Source organism: Crinia signifera, chromosome 8 (assembly GCF_055691185.1).
Source record: "Crinia signifera chromosome 8, ASM5569118v1, whole genome shotgun sequence".
Taxonomy (NCBI): domain Eukaryota; kingdom Metazoa; phylum Chordata; class Amphibia; order Anura; family Myobatrachidae; genus Crinia; species Crinia signifera.
The window spans coordinates 60,142,489-60,169,565 of record NC_139224.1 but is presented as its reverse complement, the minus strand read 5'-3'; the positions used below and the strand labels follow the sequence as shown (position 1 = coordinate 60,169,565).

The 27,077-nt window shown below is 39.8% G+C and overlaps 1 protein-coding gene across 1 annotated transcript in view; it reads right to left on the bottom strand.

Annotated features, from left to right (window-relative positions):
• Positions 1 to 3,905: 3,905 nt before the first annotated feature.
• Positions 3,906 to 27,077, bottom strand: part of CBX6 (chromobox 6) — a 38,502-nt gene continuing 15,330 nt past the window's right edge. The window contains exons 2-5 of the mRNA XM_083156521.1: positions 19,019 to 19,062; positions 16,968 to 17,033; positions 15,564 to 15,630; positions 3,906 to 14,563 (exon numbers count right to left, since the gene is read on the bottom strand). Of these exons, the coding sequence (XP_083012647.1) occupies positions 13,718 to 14,563; positions 15,564 to 15,630; positions 16,968 to 17,033; positions 19,019 to 19,062 (1,023 nt within the window). The 3' untranslated portion in view covers positions 3,906 to 13,717. The remainder of the gene's footprint in view (positions 14,564 to 15,563; positions 15,631 to 16,967; positions 17,034 to 19,018; positions 19,063 to 27,077) is intronic.

The following is a 27,077-nucleotide window of genomic DNA, read 5'->3' as shown; positions in this document are numbered from 1 at the left end:
AAAGAATTAGTGCAATACTTCTGAATATCTCCAACCATCCCTATAAAAACCTCCGGTTTGGGTGATGCTTTAGAGCAGGCATGTCCAACCTGCGGCCCTCCAGATGTGCTAAAACTACACATCCCAGTATGCATTGCCATCATTCTAGCATTCCCTAATAGCCAAATTGTGGCAAGGCATGCTGGGATGTGTAGTTTTAGCACATCTGGAGAGCCGCAGGTTGGACATGCCTGCTTTAGAGATTCTTGTGATTTTAGGTCAATTAAACCTATGTCATTGGATCACTGAAGTCGAGTGAACAGCCCAGCAGTTATTGCCTTATGGGATTGCTTTCTATTCACCATTTATTTGTGAGTGCTATATAAAAAATAAAATAACCTGCATGTTTTAAGTAGTATTGCACTAATTGTTTTTTCCTAAATCTCCAATCACCCCTAAACTAAAAATCCTCCTGTTCTGGTGCATGCTTTGGAGATTACGTTTTCAGATCTATCAGACCTGCATTTATGGATCTATGAATCTCTGGATACTCATGCAATAGGTCATGTACCTTTATTTTCCATCTGGATTGTATGGTGTATGAAATATAAGAGGTAGAGACCAAGCATTGGTTTAAAAACTGGTAGGATTTGTTCATGGTTTTCATACGCAAGTCAGGGAAGTCCAATTCCCATTTTAACATACCACTTGGTGTCTGGTCTAAATGATATATTTGAGCGACAGTCATATACGTGAGAAGTCAGAATAGACCTGTGCTATCTTACTTGTACAAGTCTGTCTAAAGTGCATAATGCGTTATCCACCCGAGAGTATGCCAGAGCAGATTGAGCATAACATGTATACATGCAAATTGTGGTATCTGAAGATATTTATCTCCTAGTTGTGTGTAATTCCAAGGGTCAGTGAGTCTACCGCGAGAACATGTGCCACATTTTTTAGACTACCCAAATACCATGAAATAAATACATTTGTAAGTGGATTAGGAGAAAAACTGATGCTACCCCACAAAGGGAGAAAAATGGATATTTGTTTAGAGGCTTTCAAAGCAGACCTGGCCAAATCTCCACACCATGCATGTGGAGTTAAGGAGAAAATTATCCCGCACCGCTTCTGGAAGTGCATGAGGAGTCCACCAGATCCCCGCTGGATGGGGAGCACTACATCTGTACAGTGTCAATATGGGAGAATCTTTGAAAAAGGTCGAGAGTCACCGAAATGGCCCGTCAGGGAACCTGGCAGAGTGATATATGCTGTCTTCAGCTACTGCCTGTTCTCACTAATACTACTTTCAGACCGCAAATGCCGTGTCGCACACGGGATTAGGACACGGGTCCCATCCCCAGAGCAACACAGCAATGCGGTCTGAAAGTTTCGACACCGACACGGCATATTGCCGAGTCGGTGACGTCACATGGGGCGGTGCTGGGCGGCGGCGCGTCATCGGGGGCTCGGGAGGAGGCAGTACTTGGAGCTGACAGTGCTGCCTCCTCCATACTGTGAACAGACACGGGTCGCTCGACCCAGGCACCCGTTCACACTGCACTTGACACTGGTCATAGCCGTGTTCAACCCTGGTCATTACCAGGGTTGAACACCCGTGTTGCTCGACCCGTGGTGGCCTTTTCAGACCGCACCGTGACCCGTGTTTAGGCCCCGCGAACACGGCAATAAGCCGTGTTCGGAGTGCGGTCTGAAAGCGGTATTAGGGTTGATAAGTATCTGTGGATTCTTCTATTATGCATTAAAGTTCATTATATGGGAGTGCTGGTTGTCACTGAAGGGGATGACAACTATCTAATGAGATTGCTGGTTGTGATGAGATGCGCGCTACCGTCACACAACTTATCACACAGCTCAAAAAGTATGTGCTGCACATAATTTTTGTACTAGATCTCATCTCGCTATTGCAAAACCTATGCAATGCGATCTAGTCCAAATTGTATACAATAATTGTAACGTGTATGGGAACCTTTACACAAAGGACAGTTACAATAGTTGTTTGGTTAGGGCTTTATTCAAAAGGGCGACAATATATTGAGGATACAAAAAGACTTCTTACTCCTTTGTTTTGGAATGTAATTTTATTTATATTCTTTATCCTGAAATCCAATAAAACACGGAGTGCAGCAGATAACGTATAGATATATTTATATATATATTTGTATGCAGTATAACAGATATATAAAATCCAGAAAACACAGGCAAAATACATAGATGCAGGCTTGGCCTGCTAATATCAAACCCACAAGACTATTATTGCCAGCTAGGCATCAATTTCTGACACACAATATTCATTTGTTTGTTATACACATACCATTGAAAAAGACAAAACACAGCCCCTTTTCCATGCAAGAAAACAAAATAAAAAATATATATATATTAAAACATGATAATTACAAAATACATTTTATCATTTGTTTTTAAAATGGAGCAATCCTTCATTCCCATCATAAACTTCTGTATAGGGTATCCAAGCGTAAAAAATAAACAGCAAGAAAATATAGAATTGAAAAAGGAATTAAAGGTTTTTCCATCTTCAGTGTACAGTATGTGTTCATTTTTAGATCTGGTACCATCTTTGCAAACAAAACTAGGCTTAACTGCAAGTTTTACAAACAAGAAGGAAAGTATGTGTATTATATACACATTAAATTCAGTAAACATAACAGATAAATAGATGAGCATATTACGATTAGAGAAACATGAAAACATAAAAAAAGTCAGGTACACCAGAAATCATTGGGGAGGGATCAAAAGCAATGCTTTCTGGCCTTCAAGTTGGACAATGCATCTGACGGTATGCCGTTACAGTTAGAGGTTTCAAAAAACAGGATTTAAGATCGGGTGTGGTATAACACCCAACAGTCGGGATTCTGAAAGTCATTAGCCCGACTGCGGGGACACAAAGTGGGGGGGAGCGCAATGAAGCCCCTTGCGGGCTCGCCATGCAGTGGCTCATTACATTTGCCATCTCTCTTATTCTCCCGCTATGGGGGTCATGGACCCCCACGAGGGAGAATAGCCGCTGCCCGTGTGTCAGGCTTTTAGCAGTTGGGATTCCGATGTCGGGGTAATGACTGTCGGAATCCTGACTGCCAGTGAGGCCTCCGGCACCCTTAAGACCATGTTGGAAATAGATTGTACTTGATTCACAAAAAACTCAGGACTGTTGGGCAATACTTCTCTAGTTTTTTATTAAGCGGCAATCATTTACACTACAAAATCAAACTGGTTTTGAAGTGTAAACGATTGCCGCTTCAAAAAAACAAAACCTGGAGATTTCTTACCAAATCTCTCACTTTCTGAATCTCCCATCCTATTACATTTCCCCCCATAACTTTTTTTATATAGGTGAAAAGCCAATCACCTGCTGCATATATAAAATGGTTTTCTTGCAGGTTTTACTACTTAAGACTCATTTATAAGTGTGTGACAAGAGTTAAATAAAATCGCTGCATCCCCTCTTAAAAAACAAAATGTATTTTCCTTCACCAGTTGCCTCAGACAGAGCACAAACACTGTCAGAGCGTCAGCACCATTACGGCAGTAATATATAAAAACACAGAGACAATATTGAATGGAAGAAGCCAATATGGCGCATGATGAACACAGTGTACAAGTAAGACCTTGTGCGCCAAATTTCCCATTAGCTCCTAATAAACACTTGTATATTTATTTTGTAGAATTCATTGCTGCTTCAGTAAATTTCTAACTATCTGGGGTTAAGAGAAACAGCCAAGTACTGTTTTTTTATTTCAACAGTAATAGTTTAAATAGCACCAACATGGATAGATATTCAGTATAGCAACACAAATATTGCAGTGTCCCATTTGCATCTGAACACAAAGCTGTTAAGGACAAAAGACTAACTACATTTCGGGGTGGCGGTAGGGGGGGGGGGGGGGTCTGGCCACAGGATTTAATAGAGCAATAACAGTACCTGCAAATGCAAACCAGAGTGCAGTGATTGTATTGTAATATACCGTAATTGCCCTTCTAAATCCTGACGGCACAACCATCTGTGCTTATGCTGGGTACACAATTGACTATTTTGAGTGATGTGGACGATTCCACATGATTGGGACTTTAACATCGTTCACACTATCCAGTGTGTAAGCCCTATTGTGCGCTCTCGCAAGCCATGCAGGTCGGTCGTGCATGCTGCTCATTCTGATTATATATCACCTGCGATTTTCATCACATAGCGCAGTGTGTACACACTACCTACATTAATAATGACCAAAAAAAACCTAAGGATGCACAATATATTGTTAGGTTGTTTGTAAGTTTATATAATGAACGAACACTGGGGGTCATTCTAATCTGTTCGGAAGGAGCTGAATTTGGCTCTGTTCCGATGGTTGGTGAACTGCGCATGGGTCTTTTGTGCGCATGTGCACGTCCTCTTTGCGAATGGCTTCGGCAACTTGCATAGTCGCTGAGCCGTTTGCTGGGAGCATGGTGGGCCGGACATAGGTGGGTGTCGCCCATGGGAAGGCCCAGCATTTCTTTAGTTCTCCCCATGAAAACAGTAGGCGTTCCCATGGGAATGCAGGCGGGCGTGTGCGTGCCAGGGACGGGTGGTGTTCCATGACATCAGCCGCCCACCCTGTCTTCATCCCAGTGCCCACAATTATAAGTAATTCTCCACTGACATATTTGCGAGCCCAGAAGAAATCATTCGATGGTAGTCGACCATCAAATGATTTCTCCTGCTGCGAAAACATGCGAGGGGATTCGTTTTCATAACACATCCCCTGATATGGATGCGAGGGGATACAGTGGTCGGGAGGGGCAGTTTTTCGCCAGTGAAGGCACTTTGGGACTCGGTATGCTGTGATCTTCAAAGCTTACTGAGTCAACCAGAATTAGGCCCACTGTGCAGTTTGTCCAGGAGTTCAAGGGAAATTGTGGACATTGCCTAGTTTGCACATTGCCTATTGTGTACTGGGTTTTAGTAAAATATATCCCCAAGAGGTGAACAGAGCCTAAACAAATGTGATTATATATATATATGCCTTAATATGCCTTAATAAATGCTAGAGTGCTATATCAATAAGGAGTCATTTCTTTTAAAGCACAGTAAACCTTAAAACATCTAGATGAACAAGCTATATTATTATTAGCTACATTTCAGCATTCAATTACACTACTAGGATATGGGCATATTTTATAATATCCAATAAAAAGCGCACATTTTACAAAGGGAGCGCAAGCAAGGCAGGCCATCTTTGTTACCGTATATAGAGCCTCCCAGTACATTCTTAATGTAAACTTACAACATAAACATTTGCAGATAGGGTAGAGGAGTCAGCAAAAAGACAGTTTTGTCTTTTTTCATATGCCAAAAATACTTGGGACACCCCTAAAATAAATATAATGACGTATCGGCTCCAACACACACAGTACAGTTACATTACATGGTGACCAGCCAGGTGCAGCATGTCCTTGTAGCTGGACAGAAAAGCGAATAGGCTGCTGGTTGACATGTGAGTGACCACCATTGACCCATGAATGCTTAGGCCAAACTGCTCACAGTGATACAGTAACTACAAGCACCCAAAAGCTATGATGGAGGCCACTAGTATCAACTGCCTGTTGCTTGTACAATATAGTCACCAAACAAATACATCTCCAGATCGGCCCACTATTTGCTTGAAGAGGGGCTTACAATGTTCAGACAACCAGCCTGTGGCTGCTGCTGTTTCGTCAATTCAAAAACTTCATAAGAAAATATGCACAAAATTTATTTTAATAAGCTGTAAAGCACAAAAAGACAGTATACCACATTTGCCCTTCCCCATAAACAAGGTTCATCTAAATCATGCTCATCGACAGGCATGTTACACAATGGGAAATGTAGATCTATTAATTTAAACAAATATATTTGATAAAGGTGAAATTACATGTTTTTGTGTTGTATTTTGCATTGGTCATCTCCACGCTATAAAGGACCACAAAAACCATGTCAATTTGTAACAATTAAAAGTGCTGGTAGATCTTTTAATTATCACTCTATATATGTGACTAAATAAACAGAAGCAATTTTTTTGTTTTAGGTTCTAAGCTTTCATGCAAGGTTTGTGTATAATTTGTGATATTTGAAATATTTTTAGTCTATATTACTATATGGGTCTGATTAAAGGTTCCCGGTGCCCTAGGCTAATACACATGTAGCTCCCCTTGCAATGACCCTAAACACACGTGTATGGGCAATCAGGGACTTGCCATTCATACTGCAAGTTTGCATGCAACGAAGGTTATACAACTGGCATGGAGGATCTAATGCTTGTGGTGTGTGAAGGAGACTTTAGCTTTTGGCTGCCCAGCTGGCACTGTAGCACAATGTACACGAAGTAATGGTCCCATCAGTACATTACATTGGCACAGTCATCTGGCAGTTATCTTAAGAACTTTACCCCCCCGACGGTACATTGGGACAGGTGATATATAACAAGCATGTAGGCCTTTGTGTATTCTTCGGCTGTCACCTGCAAGGCACCCAGACAGTCATGGCGTCCTAGGCTACAGTCTTATCAGCCTATTGGTAATCACGCACGGATGATTACTACTTGGCAGAAAAAGCTTGCAGTACTTTCTAATAACCTGCAAGAGATGACACGTCTGTCACAGAATGAAGATCCCTAAAGGTTATACTGTCTGGGATATAAATCTGGTTAATTGATGATTACAACGTAAATTAGCCATTTCTCTTATAGAAGCAGATATAAAATAGTTATACAATTATTCATGCTGTACTGGTTTCACTGGGAACAACTTTATCCATGATTACGGATGCTGTACTCTCAAGCCCAACCCCAAACTCCAAGTAAATAAGAGTCCGGCAGCTTGGCTTCAAAAGCATGATAAGGTTTATGCCCATTCCCAAGTGACGCATGGCACCCCATGTAGATAGCACGCTGCTGATCCCCAGGGGATCCATTCAGTATGTGTTTGAGCTTAGCAATCTCCCCTCCTGCATTACATTCATACATACACTGCAACCACCGCTGCTCATGGCCATTGTTGGAAACTGAAAACATCCCCTACCATTCTGAAGCTGTTCACACAGACTATGTGGATGAGAATGATGGGTTTTGAGGGACAAACAGTTTACATCATCTAATGTATACGCTCTATGACAATGCCGATGTGTGGCCCCGCTAGTTGCTTGTTGCTTCTACTGATCTTTTGATCAAGCAGGAATAGCTGTATATATTGTTAACGACTTGCAATCTCCTGGGATGTGGGCACTGACAATATAATTATCGGTACTTATGTATTATCTGGGCTCCCATGTTAAATGCACCCCATTTTTTCATACCCCTACTGTCCAACTACGCATGGAGTTGATTTTATATAGTGTGGCGAGCGCAGCGAGCCACCGTGCCCGAAGCGTGGCGAGCCCCGCGAGAGAACGCGGTCTCATAAGAAAAACGGGAGGCCAGATATTACATAAGTACCTAATTATCCTTTAAAATTATGGAGGCCACAAACCACCTACTTTTTGATTTTGCACACTAGTAAAAACTAATGACATATGCATTTGTAATTTTTTTTGTCAAAAAAAAGAAATAAAAATAAAGTGTTAAAATTGGCAAGCAAAATTTTTATTCATCATAATGACCTGTAGTTTACCTTATATAGGAAATATAATTGGTATGGGTTTCCTAGCACGGCGCCAGCGATAAAAATTGCATCCATCGGGACCCCAAAAATCGCGTTGATCGCATCGCATGCAACCAAATCGCATTGGAATCAATGTAAAATGGTCCCTGAGACCCGATTTTACATTGGCGCCAATGTTAAATGCCTCCCAGACCCTAATTTCCATTGTTTCCCAACCCTGATGGGTCAAATGCCCCCCATTGTTAACTCCACCCCGAAGCGTAGCGAGAGCAGCGGTACAAGTCCTCCTACCTTTTCATACCCCCACTATCCACGTCGACGTGGAGTTGACTTTATATAGTGTGGCGAGCACAGCTAGACACCGAGCCCGAAGCGTGATGCGCATTACTTCACAGATATTACGCGTCCGCTCGCCACGCTACGGGCTCGGTGGCTCGCTGCGCTCGCCACACTATATAAAATCAATTCACGCCGACGTGGATAGTGGGGGTATGAAAAGGTCGGAGGACGCGTACCCCTGCGCTCGCCACGCTTCGGGTTGGCGTTCATCGTGTGGTGGCGTTAACAATGGGGAGGCATTTGTCATGTAAAATACCCATAAGGGTGGGTACACAATGAAAAATTGGGTCCATTGGCCCATTTAACATTGTTCCCTATGTAAAATCGGGTCCATTGCATTGGTCGCATTGCATGCCTTAACTTAAGGCATGCGATGGACGCAATTTTTTTCATTGTCGGGGGAAAAGGCTAAAAATAGCCCTAAAATCGCGTCGGTCGCGTCCATCGCATACCTTAAGTTAAGACCTTAAGTTAATGTATGAGATCACCTACGACGGGCGCCGTGCTAGGAAACAAGTACCATATAATCTTTTCTTGTATTATTTATATAACAAATGTGAACGATGCTAGCATTTTTAGTGGATATTTTAAAAGATCATGTATGCATTCCATGTGCCTTCCAACAAACATAATTGTGAATTCAGGGCTTGTGTAATAATTAAAAAATCACACAAAAACAATAGTTGATATAGCGACACAAGAAACACTTTCAAAATGCCAGAGAGTTTGAGGTTTTAACGATGAGGCATTTGAAGATAATATACTGTAGGAGTGGTTATAGATGTTGATAGGCATGTATGCAACAATAGGTCATCTTTAACAATCATATTAAAAAAAGATTTTATGACCATTATTCAATACAAATCTATTGCATATTTTCATTTCTATAAGTGCTACTTTTAGTTATAGTTTGGTTTCTGTAATGCAGGGTACTTCCCCCATGAGCAGCAATGTGTGGCTGATACCTAAAATGAATGAAATTCAAGCCCCATACTGCCCTTTCAAAAAGTGGTTTTTCTGAGACAGGAGTTAAGCAATGGCTGCCTAAGGGCCCGATTCCAGTATGTTTGTAATTGCACAGCCACATGGAAGCTTTTGTACAACTAAACTGCTATGGTATCATGATGCAAACTGATCAGAGTGCTGTTCCTGAAGATGCAGCATTAGAGCACATCACCCATTTGTGTCAGCCAAAGCTTACTCCAACTGGCCAGTCTGATGACAAACCCGGGGCTTATGAACGCTTACAAATGGGCATTTTGTAGAATGGTTGCGATTGCACCTCATCCGAATTCTGTGTGCCATCATGCATACACAATGCACCCACCATTGGATCTGTACATAAACCGGCTTGTTTGTGTACCATTTGAAATTTGGCCATAAGCCTGCAGTTCCTATAATCAACTATGGATTACGCTTCTGCAGAGAGTGACAATTTTCATTTCTAGTACATTAACGTCAGACAAGAACTGAAGATTTCTTAAATACAGTATATATATGGCCATTTTGTTCATATCTCAAATACAGTATCCTATCTATTTTCGTGGTTTGTATTTACTGATCAGCAGTTTCCCTGTCTAAATTGGTTTCTATCTGCGCGGAGTTGCTCATTTACAAGAAAAGTGTCCAATGCACAAGTGCACATCGAATAGAAGCTCTTCAGTTTTTCCTTGTGCCATTTCTAAATCTTTGTACACACATTTAAAATAGAATACAATATATTACCTATGGAAAGTGCACTGTAGGTTCCTGCCCTTCAGACTGCCAAGATTTCAGATTAAATAGAAAGAACATTATTACACTGTTCTGCAGACCACCAGGAGGAAGAGCAGGTCAGATAAGAATCTGCCGACTGTGGACGGAAACATAAGTGCAAGTTTGAAACAATAACCCTTTAGAACTTGTTCTGATAAGATACATGATGTTCATACGGTACAACTCTTCAAATGCAACTGTGTCGTTTTCCCACCTGCTAGACATACAGTACTGACTGAAAGCAGCAAGGCGTGCCGAGTTGTACAAAGTGCAAGGCTTTTTTGTTGCTTTACCTTTTATCTGTACTAAGAGACTTTTTAGGAAGTCACAGTAATGTAGGATAGTAGTGCTGACAAGTCAACCACTACGATAAAAAATGCCCTCAGAGTCATGGTATCAAACACAGATAACATACATACTGAGTGAAAAACTAGAATGTTTGGCCGAGCAAAATAAAACTATTCACTATTCTAAAGAGGAGCAAATATCTGAATGGACTATAGTGAACACATCTATGCTTATGTACCATTCAAAAATTCAAGTTTGCTTAGGAGGTGCTGGAAAGCACATTACCAGGAGCTCAGCTACATCCTGTTCTGTAACCAAGTGTAATAGGGCCTACACACATGCCGATTTTGTGCCATTTTCTAAGCGATTTAGCAAGGTCGCTTAGAAACTAAGCATACATCGGTGTGTGTGTGGGGGCTAAACCGATATAGATGCGCGGCCCCGCGCGTCTAAATCGCATTAAGATGAAGAATGAGCATGTCCCATCAATCTAGCAAAATCGTTTAGCAAGACCCTGCATATCGGGCGCCTTTTGTGTGGTGTCAATCTGGCATGCTTAAATCGCTAAGCAGAATCGCTGAGGCATATCGTTGACACATTTTGCACGTTCTAAGCAATATAGATGATTTTGTGCTCAAAGGAAATCTGCTATGCTAAATCTGGCATGCTATATCTCTGGCCAAAATCGGGATGTGTGTAGGCCCTATTATCCTGTATTAGACAAAGTAAGAAGAAGTACAGTGGCTTTCTTATTGCACCTCAAACCAGGAAATAGCTTATATGTCCTGTTCAGTATTTTGCATTTCATTTCGCATCCAACACAAGTACTGGGTGTGAAAATGACACAATGTAGAAGTTGACTGACAGAATAGGTCAACCTGCCCGTAGATTAGCTAGCAATTTTCTTCCAACCCATTAACCCTTCAAATCCCATCCAAAAACAGATACATTACACTAAAATAGCTTTTTCAGGCTATAGCACCAGAGAAACCAAGGGATTATAACTTCATTCCCATGGCAAAACCATTCAATTTACAGAATCTCCATTGAAATAGATGACAAACCATTAGGTATCATCATTTTCTAAATCATGCGTGTGTCCAGTAATAAGTAAAAGTAGGGTAAACTACCTTTTTTACCACTCTGTTTAGTAGACACATGCATTATGTAAGGCTCTCCTCAATAAATGTCTGTATATGTAACAGTACATTGGCATGTTAGCACCAAGTATCTTCTTAACTTCGATAGAGGAGAAGTGTAGGAAACATTGACTGTTTGGGTCAACAGGCAAATCTGAATAGGTTAGCCCAGTGGTTCTCAAACGGTGTGCCGTGGCACCCTGGGGTGCCTTGGAGTAGTTGCACCTGGATTGGTGGTCCATGACCAATTCAAATTATTTAAGACCAGTGTTATAGGCAAATTGAGGACAAACAGAAGTGAATCCTGTCCATTACCTCATAACGGACCCCAAGGATGACATATAAGACACAATTTAGGGGTGCTGTGAATACATTTTTGATACTCGGGGATGCCGGGATTGAAAAAAGTTTGGGAAAAAAGTTTGGGAACCACTGGGCTAGCCACTTTACCCATGCTGTGATACATAACAAACACTGCTTTATCTGTAAAAGGGACAATAATAGGTGCTAGCACCAGTGAATTCTAGAACAAGCACCAGTGAATTCTAGACCACCATAGACCTCAGATGTATTTAAGAGATAACATTTCTACAGGTCCTGAACTACTTTTTTCCATTACTAAACTTTAAATAGTTAAAAGTGCATTCACTCAAAAGCCGAAGTTTTCAAGTTTTGGCCCAAAAGTAATTATTCTTTTAGCCAATAAAAATAGTTCAGCATTTCATCAAGAAGCAATTACCTACCCCGCCCTTTCCACAAACAGCTACTACCTATCTTTTGCCTTTCCTTTGTAATTACTACTCGTTCCGGTTCTTAAATGATGTAAGTATACTGGTTACTTCACACAATTCCTGACCGGAACATAAGTACAGTATAAAAATGTGATGGCAGAGAATGGTCTCAAAGAAGGAAGGAGATGTACAATAAGATATAATATACACATTCAGTATATTACTGACACAATTGTGATTCTGATTCAGGACTTAAAAAATTGGAATCTATATATTTCTAGATTTATAAGGGCTCTTCATTTTTGTGAAGACAGTATAATCTATGAGGGGAGCTAAACATATATGTAGATTTAAATGCATTAATATAGAAGTGATCCATTCAATTGTAAATTGGTTTGTTTTGAAGAAAAACAAACTTGTTTTAATGTCGAAGTAGCTGGTTAGACCACATTCTGAATTGGGCACAGTTTATGCTACCACTCTGTAATAAACAATGCAGAAGAACTTTGGAGGGTTCAGAGGCAAACATACTCATTATAAGGGAACATAAGGGTAAATAATAATAAAAGTTATTAAACATGAGGTTTACTAAAATTAAGAATTTCATGGAGCTATGTTTTTTAAATCTTACCAAGTGAAGAATTAGGGGGTTATTCAGAGGTAAAGCATTGACCGCACTGCAAATACATCGAAGATACAACATATGCTGATTACCACCTGGGACGCAAATAGGGCTGGTGAGTTGTGAGAGTGTAATGCTGTGTACATATGGTTAGATATACAACATTCAATTTTGACTATAATCCAAAATTGAATGGAAATCGAATGCACATCCAGTGCTTTTAGCAGCAGTCGATGCAGATTCAATACCGATGAGTGTTCACGTTTAGTGGAAATCGAAAAGAAAAAGAATCTTGCCAGGCAAGACTACAGTATAGATTATAAATCAAATTCCACATCTAACTCTGTGTACACACTTTAAGTGTCCATTAGTGTGTCACGCAGTTGAACGGGCACCAGGGGCAATGGACATTCTTTGCCTACTGCAAAGGGGCAATGATCAATTGTGTGCCTAAAGTACTGTATCTGTACGCACATCAACAGATTCACGCCACAGTCACTGGACATCTCAACAGGACGCCCATCGCCTGCAGCATTCAAATAAAGTCACCAAAAGTCGAAGCGGCTACTAAAACTATGTCCACCTCTGAATCATCCAATTATTTTTTTATTTTACAATGTTTTCACATAATCAGAGCAGAATTATGCATACATTCAAATATGCATACAAAATAATGCAGTGTGCATTTCTCAGAACTTACTTATATATAGAATTTTCCTTTTAAAATAATTTATAATTCATATTTAAATGTATAAAAAGTATTAACCGCAGATTGTATAAAAAATTATGTTCTATGTAGTAAGTATGCAAATATATGTGCTCTGCAGCTTTGATAATGCAGTTGAAATGTATATTTGCCAATAACTTAACCGTCATATTGCTGTTTTGATAAATATTACAAAAATCAAAGCAGTGGATGAGGAACGATTGGGACAAATCTCTGCCATCACATTTGTAGTTTTTAGACTGTACCTGCGTAAGCAAGATGAATGGAGCCTATGCTTAATAAGTGGAGCTATTTCTAAGTACATCAATTATACTAACCGACAATTCAAGACAACATGATCTCCACTATCTTTAAAAAACAGGACCACATATGAATCATGAACGTAAAGAAAGCTAGCAAATGGATAGGGTGGTGTAGCAATAGCTTAAGAGTGAATTAACCTTTAAATAGTTGAACATTCTTTGTTCCTATAATTCTTTATAATTCCCTATTTGCCAGCAGCTGCTACTTTCTCGAAGTCTTGTGCATTGCAGAACTCCTTTATGGTGACTGTCAACAGGTTGCTGGTGACATCTGTCACTACGACATTGGAGCATGGCGACATTTCTGGACGCCAGTCTCCAGCCTCCTCCTCGGGATCAGATTCCTCAGGCTCACCTTGCCCACGCTTGCTTGCTGAGGACTCTGGTGGAATAGAGAGATCCAGTGCCTCAGATTCACGCCAGTCAGGAACAGCAGGGCTGAGGGTCTCTGGCAGCAATTTAGGAGGCCGGTCATCCGATGGAGCTGGGGAAGGACATCCAGAGGTACTGGAACTATCATCGGCAAGACGCTGGCGAGTGTTTTCATCTTCGGCCTTGTCATCATCTGGTCCTCGAAGGGTTGGCTTGTTGTACACTGAGAAGCTTCCATATTTCAGATGGCGAATCTGGTTGCGAAGCATACTCTCACTGTACTTCTTGCTTTTGCCAATCACTCTGTTCCGCGATGGTATTTTGGGGCGTCCTAGCGGTGGTTTTGCTCCTTTATCAATCACTTTCAGATTGAGAATGATTCGGTTACGTTTTGGTTCTCGAGGTTTGGCTTTACGGTTGATGATTCGCACAGTCTCTGAAAAAGGTGATACTGGGGGACGGAGACCAGAACTAGTTCCAGATGGTGCTGTAGGGTCTGGACGGGGAAGGGGGCGACGAGACATACTATGACAGCGCCGGATGTCCTTCTTTAAACGATGCACAGCAGCACTGGAGTGCAGTTTAGGGGAACAGCTGGAACCTGGCTTAATGCCAAAGTGGACATCAGTCACACGAAGAGCTTCAGCCTGGGCTCTGGCCTGTAAATAGGGACACATTACAATAAGTACAGGCAGCAGTACTTCTTTCTACACTTAGGGGTTATTTTGGTTCGCTCCTTCTGGTAAATTCCTTCTTCGATGGACAAAACCATGTGCACTCCAGGTGGGGTAGATGTTACTTGTGCAGAGACAATTAGATTTGGGTGGGGTTTTACTTCACAGTGATAGCTATATTGCAGTGTAAAAATAAAGCCAGTATTTACCCTGCACAGAAACAAAATAACTCACCCAAATGTAATTCTCTCTGCACATTTTACAACTCCCCCCCTGCAGTGCACATGGTTTTGTCCATCTAAGAAGGATTTTGTCAGAAGGAGTGAACCAGAATAACCCGCTTAAAACACTGACAGAATACTTGCACAACCATTTTTGTCCTTTTGTAAACTACCTCTGGCAATAGGATAAATCCCCTCCACATGAGGGAAGTGTGTTGTGCTTGTAATGGCATGGACATGCCACCAACATCGCCCTTCTTGTGACCCTCTCTTACACTAGACTTCTTGGTTTCAATTCCCATCAATAAATATCCACAAGTCTGGCAGTACTGTAGGTGTGGCATATACCTGTACTTACATGTGCACACATCTATGTCACGCCTGACTGAACTGACCCCCAAGACTGAAATTTTGCTTTAATAAAATCATTCTTGCAATCCAATTTATTCTTTAGATTTCACACCTTTTGGACAGAAAGTTCCTCAATCAAAATGCTCCCACGTTTTTTCATAACAAATAAAGCAATCACAATGGCATCCGAACTTGCCCAATCTATATCCTATATCGCCCAAAATTTGTGGCTTTTTGCACACAGGGCAACAAACAAAGAGTACAGCAGATCCAGTGGTACTTTAAGTGTGACATGTAGCTGCACTTAATCGGGAGGATGAGAACATTGCAGCCAATAAGGTTAATCACTTTAGAAGGATGTTGGAAAAGGAATGATTAAAAACAAACAAAACAAAAAAGACCTTTTTTTTTACCTTTAAAAGGAATGTTTTTGGTTTTGGGCCTCTTTTCTTGGGTCCATAAATTTCTTGTTCCCTCTCTCTATAGAAAAATATGGAGTAAACAGCAACAGAGCTTAGGTTATTGCATAATGTAAGCAAGTTGTGAGAGCAATATCCTGAATATAAAATACAGATCACACAATACAAGTACATTCCATTACAAACTTCTGCCCTGCATTCTTTAACAAAGCATGCATAATTTTCCCTTCAGTCAGGAAACGCGGACATTTTCTATAAATGAGCTTTACCTAGTTCAAATAAACTTCTGTATTGTTACTGGTTTGTTCATATCAAAATTGCACAAGATATTCTGTATGTGACCATGGCTGCATCTGCATGTGAATGCTACAGTGTTTTTCTAGAAAACATTGTAATGCAGCGTTTCGTTTGCAGATACAGCCGCGGTCGCACACAGAACCACAGTACCACACAGCATTTTAAATCAGCAGTCTCCTTTTATGCATCTTATTCACATAGTGATGTGTATAAGACACATTGGGGAGGGGGGTACTGAATGAAGTATTCAATTGCGGGCATTTTTGTCCATTTTTTTTTTTTTATTAAAGTCTAATTGATATCAGCAAAAAATGTTCAAAGACCAGGTGAAAACATCGGCCACACCCAATTTTTTGGACTGTGCCGTTTGGTCGAAAATAATGGAACTTGAATTGAATAGATTGAATTTAGATTCAACGTACTCAATTGAAGTGTAATTTTATTGACTAGTCAAAAAGACCACATACTGTAATTGAACACACAATTTAGTCTGCAACAAAAAGGAACCAAATGCTAATGGAGTTGCAGGGCACCTGTCAGCTCACAGACACCAGGCATCTCCCATTGCATGGGGGTTGGGATCATTTGGTCTACAGCATGATGGTCGAGAGTCATTAGGTAGACACCATCAGGTCGACATGGGAAAAGGTAGACATGGTTCTAGGTCGACAGGTCATTAGTTCGACAATGTCTAAGTCGACACTTAAAAGGTCTACATGGGGTTTTTCACTGTTTTTTTTACCTTAATGTCAACACAGTCGACATGGACACAGTTTAAAATGCACCGCATTGCTCACAATGCGTCAGGCACACTATTTTATTCTCCCACCACGCCCTAGTGGATGGTAAGGCATGAAATACCACCTGCCTGCACATGTCAGCTCAAAAAACAGTGAAAAACCCCATGTCGACCTAGACATTGTCGAACTAATGACTGTTCGGACCTAGAACCATGTCGACCTAGACCCATGTAGACCTAATGACTGTCTACCATCATGCTGTAGACCAAATGACCGCATCCCTTGCATGGTGTACTGAGGCTAGGTATGTGTACACATCTGTAGGAAATCTTTAGTGACACAGCTAAAAAGCAACACTTACTTTTGCTCAAAGGCTACAATAAGTCGCGAATCCAAAATGTTCTCCTCTGGTTCCCAAGTGCTGTACCTGCAGATATGTATCATCAGCATAGAAGTTAATAAAAATGTATTCAGCTCAGTTCATAACCAACATACATTACAAATAGTAACTAACCAACAGGAACTTTGTTTCAATCAATGGTACTATAAAAATATATTTAGTATATTGAAATTTCATTTTTTTAATTTAAAAACAAGAGTAAAAAAAATTGTATAATAAAAATGAAACATTATGATCATTCAGCTGTAGATGGAATAGCTATCACTGTGGTCTCCTTGGAAGCAGTGATAGCAATGTATAGTAATGTCACAGGAGGCCCTCGGACACCACATCAGATCACTGACTCACCATCGGGTAGCTTGCAGCACCCATGGGGATACACAAACTGCTCATCACATCAAAACACACTTCTGTTTTCACAAAAGCGGGCCATTGCTGCCCTCAAATGGCATCAGACTATCATTTACTGACAGCCTGATGCTGTCCCTGCGTCCTGTGTCCCGATCACAGGTCCAGCTCATGCTTAAGGTACAGTACCGATAGGCACAAATCCAACTAGATTCAATGAGGTCCGGTATACAACATATATATTCTCAAAAATGTGGAATTTTTTTTAATTTTATTACTATAAAACTGACAATTAACAACTCACTTTTGTAAGCAGCAAGTATACTAATCAACCTTGGTCTCTATTCTATATTACAATTAGCAAACAAGCGTGTTCTTATAATAAAAACAAAGGAGCGGAGGGGTGTTCTATATTACACCTGTACAGTAGGATACCTTGAGGGTCTAATTGGTATTAGTATCCTATAGAAATATTAATACTTCTTGTGGAACTAAACTTTAAATACGTAGATTTTTTGTAACTGAACATGTGGTGTCTCGACTTTAATAATAATCTCGGATTACTAGCAAAACAGAGTCAGACATTATTCACAGCCCATTGACAGGTTTCTATGCAAATCCATCTCTTCTCCTAAGTAACTGCCTTGGGTCAATAATATTCTGTCTGAAGTAATGCAGGTGTTTTACCCCATTTACCTGTTTTCACCTCATTGTTCTGAGAACACAAAGCACCACACCGTGTGAATTATTAACTGGCAGTCCATTTAAGAAAATACTATTTTTAAAAGGAGCCTACTGCACACGTAGAGATTTGCTGAGCATTCTGAGCAACGCTCAGCAAGATCGCTCAGCACACAACAATGTGTCAAAGCAATATGTCAGGGTCAGTGTTCCAACACTGGCCCTGATCGATTACTATCCAGCATGCTGGATAGTAAATCGCCGGGCGATAGCGACACGCGGGGCCGCACATGGCTATCGCCTCTACAAACGGAGCGATTTAGGGGAATTTTCCAAGCGATCACTTACAAAATGCCCCTAAATCGGTACGTGTGTAGACTCCATTGGAGATCAAGATATTAGAAATAAAATATTCAAACAAACTATGCATACAGGGGGTAATTCAGACCTGACGTACAGCTACGAATTCGCACAGTGGCCGATTATCGACACCGCGCATGCATACAGCCCGTACTACGCATGTGGTAGGCCATCCTGCGATGAAATCCTGCTACTTTTTCTATTCACAAGATGATTGACAAAAAATAGACATTGGGGGGGTGGAAAATTGCCATTTTGTGAGAATTCTAAGAAAACCGCAGGCATGCCTGAGCTTTTTGGGGAGGGTGTGTGACGACAGCTCCAGGCATTTTTCCATCTCGCCTCCGATTAAGCCTCTGGCTACTCTGAGCCTGTGATGACTTGTGCCCAGTACAAAAATCATTCCATAGTGAACCTGTTACTATGGGATTTTTGACATATTCGCTCGGCTGCGAACAGATTTGTAGCTGTACACATACATTCGCAGTGTGAGCACTTTCATTTGCAAGGTGAGATTTCACTCTAGCGGGACAGAGGCGTAACTGAGCGCTGGCTGCTGTAAATTTGCGGCTGTGTGTTTAGGTCGGAATTACCCCCAATGGAGAAAAACAATGGGATCTTACTTGATAGCCCAACCTTTCCATTTCACAAGGTATTCAATACGGCCCTGAAACATAAAATAAACAGGGCTCAATATTTCCAAACATTAGATTATATTTATAAGCAATACATATTCAGTCTGCTCAGAAGGACACAATTTTTGACAAATGAGGAAAAAGAAAATCGAATGCAATGTTTTCTTATTTAACAGCCCTGTACAGATGCCTCGGTATGAATATAATGCTCACTAAAGGAATGATGCAGAATATAACACATGTGTATCTTGTGTGAATTCATACAGTGCATGCTGGGTACAAAAATGTGCAAATATGTGCAAGTCAATCATGTCTATACATGTGTTTTAAGAGGTGGAAGCAGTTTGGGACACAGGGAAAATACAGCAAGTATACAGTTTAATCACACAAAATGTGGACAATGCAGATCTGGAAGTATGTACTAGAAGACTGTATGCACACTGATGGTAATGGCAGGAAAGCAATGTAGCAAAGCAATGAGGAAGGCTAGTCAGATGCTTGGTTGCATAGGGAGAGGAATCAGTAGCAGAAAAAAAAAAGAGACGTAATAATGCCACTTTATAGGTCATTGGTACGACCTCATCTGGAATACTGTGTCCAGTTCTGGAGACCATATCTTCAGAAGGATATAAAGACATTGGAGACTGTACAAAGAAGGGCAACTAAAATGGTGCATGGCCTACATCACAAAACTTACCTGGAAAGACTAAAACATCTTAACATGTAAAGTTTGGAGCAGAGAAAGAAAAGGGGGGACATGATAGAAATCTTCAAATAGATCAAGGGTTTTTACATAGTACAGGAGGGACATTTTCTTCAAAGGAAAAGAAGTAATAGAACCCGAGGACATGCACTGAAACTGGAGGGAGGTAGGTTCAGGGGAAATGTTAGAAAAAATTACTTCACAGAAAGGGTAGTGGATAAGTGGAATAGCCTCCCATCAGAGGTGGTAGAGGCTAAGACAGTAGAACAATTTAAACATACTTGGGATAGGCATATGAATATCCTTACAAAGAAATAAGGATCAAAAAGGGTTGAGATTACCTGAAGGATAAAAAAGGGGCAGACTAGATGGGCCAAATGGTTTTCATCTGCCGTCAAATTATATGTTTCTATGTAATGAAGACGACTTACAGGTATGGCATCTGCTAAGCACTCACATATGTGCAACTATTTTTTATTTAGTTTGCAATAATCGCCAGATGTATTTCTAATTCGACATCAGACCAGCACTGCATGTATATCAGGCCATCACTGCATGCACACCACACAATGAACAGATCTCAGAAAGCACATATACTTTTCTAGTAACACCAGCTGTAATTTAATTATATCACATGTTCTCAAACTCTGTCCTCAGGACCCCAAAAAGTTCACATTCTCTAGGTCCCCACTCAGAATCACAAGTAAAATAATTAGCTCCATCTGTGGATCTTTTAAATTGTGTCAGTGAGTAATGAGTGCAACTGCTGGGTGGGAAACCATGAGGGGTCCTTAAGGACAAAGCTGAAAACCACTGGATATTATATTATGAAACCCTAAATTATACCCTTGCCAGACAAGGCTGAATTAACCTTTGGCAGGTCATTCTGGAATACAGATATTCAGGGTATACACTACCTCTAAAAACTGATCTTCTGCAATAGCTTTATTAGGAACCCTACTTTAAACCTCTTTTTGAATGTGTTTTAAAGAGATTTTCCTTAAAGAATACCATCATAGGTTAGTGATACATCAAGGTTTCAGGTAGAGTCCAAAACTAGGGCCTTGTGTGTGCTTGTGTTCATCAAACTCTTTGGGGCAATTCAAATGTTTCATCGTGCCATCACTTGAGATACTACAATATGTAATTCTATGTCCCTTGTTCTGATGCAACAGTTGAATTGCTCTACTGAAAACAACAGAATTACCACATTTGGGACTAGTTCATGGTTGGAAAACCGCCCTGAAGAACAAGTGAAATAGATTTAAAAGGAGTTGATATTTGGGAAATCAATGATGCTTGATAAAGCAGTCAGTACTGCTAAACGCGTTGGTGCTTGCTACCCTCTGGACCCAAGTGTGTAAAGACTTTTTCACCTATGTCTCAAACCTTTGCCTTCACCTGCTCATTCATCTGATCGCAATTCTTCACCCAGTGGAAGTCCCTTGCCCTAACCATATGGACACCTGATCACTCGCAGTAGTGAGGACTCCCAAGCTGGCTAATTCCATCTAGTGCCATCAGTTAAGGCCATTACAAACATCACCAGGATACCATAAAGCGGCTAATAAGGACTCCATCCAACATACCATCGTGGATCAGTGCAGGTTTATACTCATTTGGGTCCATTTATCAATCCATGTATTATTATAATGTATATGTAGTTTTAGCGTTATTACATTTTTCATTGATTTATTTGGTATATATATTTTCTTAGCACTGCTTTCTTTTGTTTTAATTAAGCTTTTTTTTCTCTAGGGGGCCGACTACCCCCTTAAAGCAGCTGCTTTGGGCAGATCTCACGGCAAGCGCTCTTCACTAACTTATTTTTAGTTCCTTTTTTTTTTTTTATTTGGGAAATTCCTTACTCAATCTAAATTGCAGTGTAAAAATACCACCTATGCACGTTTGCTTTGTATTGCCCAACATAATAAAAGGCTTAAGGTCCATACACACTGGGCGACTATGCCCAGCATGTATGGACAGCGATGATGACAATCACCGCTGCACTGAAAGCCGCTAGGGCATACACACTGGGCGGCTTTCCCCCTGCCCGGCGCCGACAGCCGCTTATCTGCTGGTATTACCAGCAGATGAGTGGCTTTCCTGGTGATGATGCGGGAGCACGCAGCAGCGCTCACCGCTCATTGCTGGGGCATACACACTGGTTGGCTTTGAGCTGAAAGCCGCTCAAACAGGCTGTTTTGAGCGGCTTTCAGCTCAAAGTCGCCCAGTGTGTATGGATCTTAACACTGCTCCTCACCTCTATGTGGGGAACTCAAGTGTTATGCAAGTCAGCAGCCACTGGATGGAACCTGACAGTGTGATTCAAGCGTTTAGGTTTCTACAGCTGTCAGCGCAGGCATTACTGTCATTTTGATGGGCGGGTAACTAGTTTTACATAAAATGTTAAAGAAACAACTTACTAACTATTGTGCCCCCAAGAAGAGGTTTTCATTTTTCTTTGCTTGCTCTTTGCGAAAGACTATTTTCTGCAAAGCAGACAGTATTTATTTATCTAGCATGAATTCAGAAAGAAAAAACGTATTTAAACCCTTTAAGACCCCTTTCATTGTATCATTGTTTGTCATGTGGAAAGTTACTTTTTAATCTTTTTGTTTCCATTCAGCACCTTCATAAGATGTTTGGCTTACATGTGTTGGCCATAATAAAAGCACGTATATTTTTACTGGTGTGGTATATTTTGTAAACATTCATTATGTCAACATGATAACTTTGACATGGTTCTATAGACTATTGGGCCCCATACATCAGCAATCACACTTAAGGGATTTCCAGATCCAGGGATTTTTTGGCCAGATAAATGGATTCTACAATCTATTTGACTTGCCCACACATTACAGATTTATTTCAGTGATCGGCAGATTTTTCCATCCAAAGATTGCATCTTCATATCTGGAAATTGCCCAATCGATTGTCATTTCAGCTGTTCATAATGTAAATAGATGAAGAAGACGAATTGGGAATGCCCACACATATAAAAAAGATCCGCAGATAATACCAGATTATTAAGCATGTTTAAAAATCTGATTCAGCAATCGATTGGCGATCCCTATTAATTTTTGATTGGGATTGCCAATAGGGGGAGCCTACACATCTAAAATTAATTGTGGCAATCATCTCCATATCTGAAAATTGTCACAATTAATTGCTGATGTATGGGGCCCTTAAAAAAATTACAGGAGCCAAGTTTTATCTCTTAAGGTGCCCATACACAGTGCGATGCAGTAGTAGATTGCATTGTATGTAGTAGATACGATGCAATCTAGTACTAAAAGTACGGGCTGCACAAACTTTCTGTGCAATGTGCTGTGCGCATTGCATCGTACCTGAAAAACACACTGCGTATCGGCACCATTACAACTACGATAACCCGTAGAAGTGCTAAATTTACCGCGCAGTAAAAACTTACTTTTAGCCAGATCATATTAATCGGGCTTAATCCATGCTGGTAGCTTCAATTTATAAAAAGATTTAGGCACTGCAATGTTAAATCTTTCTGTCAGCTAATGAACAGTCTTGTTTCATTACTGTGTGTTTGTTCCTATTTGTAAAACTTTTCAGAATATACTGGAGCAATCGAAACAAATCTTGGTTAATTATACCAACATCCTCATATTGTTCACAGATACCTATGGTTCAATTCTATTCCATGTGAAGGGTGCAATGAGCTGTTGCCCGGCATTTTATCGCCGGTAACAGCACCTGCATTTGCACCTTCCTGTGCTGAAATCAGCCACACATTGCACAAGTGTTCTAGGGCCCTAATTAAATGAGTATACAATCATAATGGTTATTCTGTCAAAACAATAACAATAGCCATGAACACTGTCCCCATGGTCCATATATCAAGTTAATGTTAAGAAAACAACACGTTTAAGCTATTATTTAAAGTTCGATACAGGAATGGGGGGGGGGGGAAAGGGAAGTTGTTGCAGGTGTCTACAATACTTAGGATTTGTAACAACTCTACAATTATAATATAATATATCCCATGAAGAGACAAATATAAACATAGAAGGAAACAAAAATAACATACTATGGGCCTTATTTTGGTTCATTCTTTCTGACAAAATCCTTCTTAGATGGACAAAACCATGTGCACTGCAGGGGGGGCAGATGTAACATGTGCAGAGAGAATTAGATTTGGGTGAGTTATTTTGTTTCTGTGCAGGGTAAATACTGTCTGCTTTATTTTTACACTGCAATATAGATCTCACTTTGAAGTAAAACCTCACCCAAATCTAATTCTCTCTACACGTTACATCTGCCCCACCTGCAGTGCACATGGTTTTGCCCATCTAAGAAGGATTTTGTCAGAAAGAATGAACCAAAATAAGGCCCTATATGACTAAAAGGAAAAGGAATGGTGGAGCACTCAATTATATGAAGTATTACAATAATCAATAATATTTATTATACTTTTTTACAATGTTAAAATAGTATTTTTCTAGCAGCAAGTGCATTCAACAATCCTGCAAGGTATATGGACTCCCTTAAGTAATAAATAATCCAGTACGGATCCATACCAGAGAACCTACAATCCCATAATTCAGGAACCTAATAAGTACAAGTGGGACTCCAAACCAATAAAACCTCTCCTGTCCTTTTATATCAATGTTATGAATTATTTTATTTTTCTTTATTGTTGAAAACACTTGCTGCTAGAAAAATACTATTTTAACATTGTGAAAAAGTATAATAAATATTATTATTATTATTATAATACTTAATAGATCCTTATTATTGAGCGCTCCACCATTCCTTTTCTTTTTTGTACAATTTTGGGGACTAGACACCCCCTAGTGGGAGCTGCTTGACTAAACACCCCATTTCAGGTAAAAAAGAAGTATTGAAATGATATACAAATCGCGCTTCAGATCAGCTGGAGATCTAAACACAAAATGGTGACCCTACACCAAAATGTTTATACAAGAAGGATGTTGTGTCTAATGCTGTGTACACACTGATACAATCTGCATAAGATCCAGATAAGATTTTGACTATATAGTCAAAATCTTATCTGGATCTCATGCAGATTGTATGGGTTTTATCCCAAGCGATCCAGATGCGTTCAAGATGCGCGCTCCCATATCTTAACCAGAAAGTCTTGGCTGCCCTGTCTATATAGTGCAGATCTGCACTATATAGTCTAAATTGAATGCAGATAGTGTAAATTGTATGCAGATAGTCTAAATTGTAATCGCATCTGGATCTTATGCAGATTGTACTAGTGTGTACACAGCATAAGAGTGTGTACACACGGTTCGATGTTCTGTGCGATCCGATGTACGATTCGATGTTTTGTCCGATTTTTACTTTTCCCTTTTTTTTTTTTTTCCCTCTACTCCTTAAGATATGCCTTAAGATATGCTTAAGATTTTGACTTTTTACCATACAATTTGCTATGCGATTTCCTATTTGATTTACTATGCGATTTCCTATGTGCCTTAAGATTTGCTTAAGATTTTGACTAAGCGATTTTGACTTAACAACAGGATGAATGACAGGGCCCTGGAAATCGTATAGCACATCGCATCTTAAGCATATCGCAAGGCACATACGATGCATGCGATATGCTTGCGATTTGTGCTAGATAGAGTGGGCACACTCTATCTCCCCTCCGATCTCTCCTTAAACGGGAGCGCGCATCGGGCTAGGAAGCCCTTACAATGCATACAATCAGTATGCGATATGTATGCGATATGGCTTCCGATGTTGACGATATCGTCAACATCGGAAGCCATATCGAACCGTGTGTACACACTATAAGACACACACAGTAGTGTCTAGATCTCCTGCGCTCTGTACTGTACCCCATTTCAGGTGCCAGTTCTTTTTTAGCCCTAGGGCTAGAAAATACTATATGACTAATAACATTTCAATTTTCCAAAGCAGTGGCTTTTCAACTCAATTTAGGCAATAAATGTTTCTATTTCCTATTGTGGATAGTTTAGGAAGCTAATCATATAATCCTGTGCTATAAACTGGCCATATATGCATAGGCGCTGCGCAGCTTGCCGGGCATGTGCCCACCGCATGTAATGTACTAATGTAACGTATTTAATGTCCCCCCTCTTCATCCCTGCACTGTAATCCACGAAAAAAAATCCTAGTGTGCGCAAGCACACATGGCCAATAAAGTTGATTATTTTCTATAGCTAAACCCAATAGTTTGAATTTAATTATTATATTGTGTTTTGTAATCCAAGAGGGTTAAGGTTACTGTGACTGGTGTGCATTTAATTGAAAGAAAAAAAAAGGTAATTTCTAGTTGAAATACAATATTTATAGTGAGTTGGCATGCTTTTATTTGATAAATATTACCAAGTCCAGTTAATAATTAAGATTCAAAACAATTATGTTTAAAATTATATACACAATACAAATTAAGTTACATGCAATATAATATAAGATAGTATTATATTATTGCTGTATTACGTGTAAGTGTTTATTTGTATTGTGTGTATATATTTTAATTTTAAACGCATTAAATTGTTTAGATTATTAATAAGCAACTGAACTTGGTAATATTTATCGAAAGAAAAAGGAACATGCCAACTCAAAATAAATATTTGATTTAAACTAAAAATTACCTTTTTATTTTTTTCAATTAAATACACACCAGTTTCAGTGACCATAACCCTCTAATTCTTTGTATGTTAGGATTTTGACCAAGTCCTATTGGCCACTTGCAACAGTTGAGATTTACTTTATAACTGTATTTACTTGGATCTTTATTGAATCTACCTTAGAACAACTATCTACAAGTGCCAGGAGGGACACAGTAGTACCCAGACATTATAATTAGTTGTGCAATCATGTTGCCTATTGAACAGGGCATTTAATCTTCTACTATTGTGCTAATACAGATCTAATGCAGCTGTAGGAATGATGGATCTAGTGTCAATAAGAGGAAACCATTAAAGGGAATGTATGTAGGAGAGCTACAGGAGAAAACGTAAAATTAAAATCACATAACTTGTTTAACCCTTTGACTGTCAACATGTGAGAGAGATGTGCAAAATATCCACTAAAAATGCCAGCGTCACTCGTATTTGTTATATGAATTCAAATAAAAAAAAAAAAGGTTGTGTAAAAAGATTTATATAGATATATCCTATATATAAAAAAAAATTAATATCACAGGTCATTATGATGAATAAAAATGTTTGCTTGACAACTTTCACACAAATTCACTTTGCACACAAAGGGTTAACTACAGTAGGTTTAGATTGCCATTTTGTATCATTTCTTTATTAACAGTTTCTTATATAGCTCACACATATTCTGCAGCGCTTTACAGAGAATATTTCTTCATTT